Source organism: Austrofundulus limnaeus, unplaced genomic scaffold (genome assembly GCF_001266775.1).
Source record: "Austrofundulus limnaeus strain Quisiro unplaced genomic scaffold, Austrofundulus_limnaeus-1.0 Scaffold2024, whole genome shotgun sequence".
NCBI classification, from domain to species: Eukaryota; Metazoa; Chordata; class Actinopteri; order Cyprinodontiformes; family Rivulidae; genus Austrofundulus; species Austrofundulus limnaeus.
In genome coordinates, this window is record NW_013954426.1 from 26,455 (window position 1) to 27,029 (window position 575).

Genomic DNA, 575 nt, shown 5'->3' on the forward strand with positions numbered 1-575 from the left:
CCATAGTATTTAAGATGATTAATAAAGGGATTGTTGTTATGTATAAATTTACTCTCCCACCAACCCATAAAGAGGCAAGCAAACTGTGGGGCATATTTTGACCCCATGCTCACACCACAAAGCTGCAAATAATACTCTCCATTAAAAGTGAAGAAATTGTGAGTAAGTGACCATTCTATGAGTAATAATAAAAACTCAATTTCATCCGTTGTCATGTCATTATTTTCTAGGAAAAACCGAACAGCTTCAATACCAGGAACATGAGCGATGTTTGTGTAAAGGGACTCCACGTCCATACTAATGAAGAAATCGAAATCTTCTTGCTTAAATTTATTCATAATATTTAAGACTGAAGTGGAATCCTTGATGTATGAAGGCAGAGCTACCACCAGAGGGTGTAGATGGTGATCAATATAACTACAAGTATTCTCTAAAATTGAGTTATTCGCAGACACTATTGGACGGCCAGGGGGTGCTGTTCCTTTGCCTTTATGGATTTTTGGCAAAAGATACAGAGTAGGAGTGACTGGATTTTTATTATACAAGAATTTGAAAGTGGTGTCATTAATGACACC

At 36.7% G+C, this 575-nt stretch overlaps 1 protein-coding gene across 1 annotated transcript; it reads right to left on the reverse strand.

The window, feature by feature from the left end:
- Window positions 1-98: 98 nt before the first annotated feature.
- Window positions 99-575, reverse strand: LOC106536907 (uncharacterized; the record flags this gene model as incomplete). The annotated part of the gene is given in 1 exon segment (XM_014034248.1): window positions 99-575. A coding segment is annotated over 1 exon segment (477 nt), but the record flags the coding sequence as incomplete, so codon positions are not given.